At 36.3% G+C, this 1,481-nt stretch overlaps 1 protein-coding gene across 1 annotated transcript in view; it reads left to right on the forward strand.

Moving 5' to 3' along the window:
- Positions 1-1,481, forward strand: part of LOC107756921 (type II inositol 1,4,5-trisphosphate 5-phosphatase) — a 60,676-nt gene that overhangs the window by 19,434 nt on the left and 39,761 nt on the right. Inside the window, exon 7 of the mRNA XM_016574250.1 lies at positions 818-988. Within this exon, the coding sequence (XP_016429736.1) occupies positions 818-988 (171 nt within the window). The remainder of the gene's footprint in view (positions 1-817; positions 989-1,481) is intronic.

Consider the following 1,481-nt stretch of genomic DNA (forward strand, 5'->3'; position numbering starts at 1 on the left):
AAGCTATTTAAAAGCGAAGGAAAGCGAGGAAAAGAGGGAACGCCCCTGCACCTGCGGTGATACCGGTATTACCGGTGTTGTCACACGTCGATTAACCGGTGGGAAAATTAACTCACCGTTACAACCCTACATAGCACTTCATCTTTTATAACATGGGATTTTGACCAAATATATTCAATCTTGATTTTTGTAAGATGTTATTTTTTTTGTGAAAAATTACAGTTTTGCACATGTACGGTAATAAAACATACTTGAAAAAATTCCTTAAAGTAACTACAAATGAGCATGTAAAGCAAATATCTTTAAAAGAAATTCTGTGTGGACCATGCCCCCAATCAAAACATTGCTCCCAATGTTTCTCACCTTTTCACCTTACCTGTTTGCATCTCGGCATATAAGAAAACAATTTGACACCTTATTAAGATCTCTTTGAAAGAAGTCTCTTATGCTCCCCAAGGCTGCATTTATTTGATCAAAAATACAGTAAACACAGAAATATTGTGAAATATTATTACAATTTAAAATAACGGTCTTCTATGTGAATATATTAAAAAGTAATTTATTCCCGTGATCAAAGCTGAATTTTCAGCATCATTACTCCAGTCTGATGTGCGGCTGAACATTTTTATGGAAACCTTGATCCTTTTTTTCAGTATTCTTTGATTAATAGAAAGTAAAGAACAGCATTTATTTGAAATAGAAATCTTTTGTAACATTATACATGCCTTTACTGGTACGTTTGATTAATTTAATGCATCCTAACTGAATAAAAGTATTAGTATTTCTGTCATGAAGCACTTTGTTGATTTTGTTTCAGTCAGGAGAGAGTGAAGAGTGAGGTGAGAGATGACCTGATCCGAAACTCCCAGCCCATCCTGGCAAATAAATCCCAGATGCTCGGCATGCCCCAGTTCGGCCTGCGGGATAACCTCATCAAATGTGAGCTCCTCAAGAAAGAGGATGCCTACACCTACATCAAGAACTACAGGTGCGGTTGGGTGCCAGTCATGCTTGATGTTAACATTTGCCTGTTATGTCATGCACTGATTTGAACATTTGCATCTGCTGCTTTTCAGAAGCCTCCATGGTCCCATGTGGCCTACATTTCACAATATGTAAACAGAAATGGTATTTTGTGAGTTATTAAAGTGACATATTGTTAATTAGAGCCCTGCATTTCAGCCTGAGCCCAATGGGGCCCGACTTTTTTATGCCTCTAATTGCAGTTTTATATTCATTTTGAAAAGTAACATTACAAGTGTCTTTACTGTCACTTTTGATTGAAATTTCTAGATTTCAGTTCAATGTATTTTTAAAGGGGTGGTTGATTGCGATTTCACTTTTTTAATGTTAGTTAGTGTGTAATGTTGCTGTTTGAGCATAAACAATATCTGCAAAGTTACGAAGCTGAAAGTTCAATGCAAACGGAGATATCGTCTTTTAAAAATCTGGCAGTTTAATGCCTACAAAAACGACTGGTA

The sequence above is a fragment of the Sinocyclocheilus rhinocerous genome, unplaced genomic scaffold (genome assembly GCF_001515625.1).
Source record: "Sinocyclocheilus rhinocerous isolate Xijiao unplaced genomic scaffold, SAMN03320098_v1.1 scaffold773, whole genome shotgun sequence".
In the NCBI taxonomy this organism is placed as follows: domain Eukaryota; kingdom Metazoa; phylum Chordata; class Actinopteri; order Cypriniformes; family Cyprinidae; genus Sinocyclocheilus; species Sinocyclocheilus rhinocerous.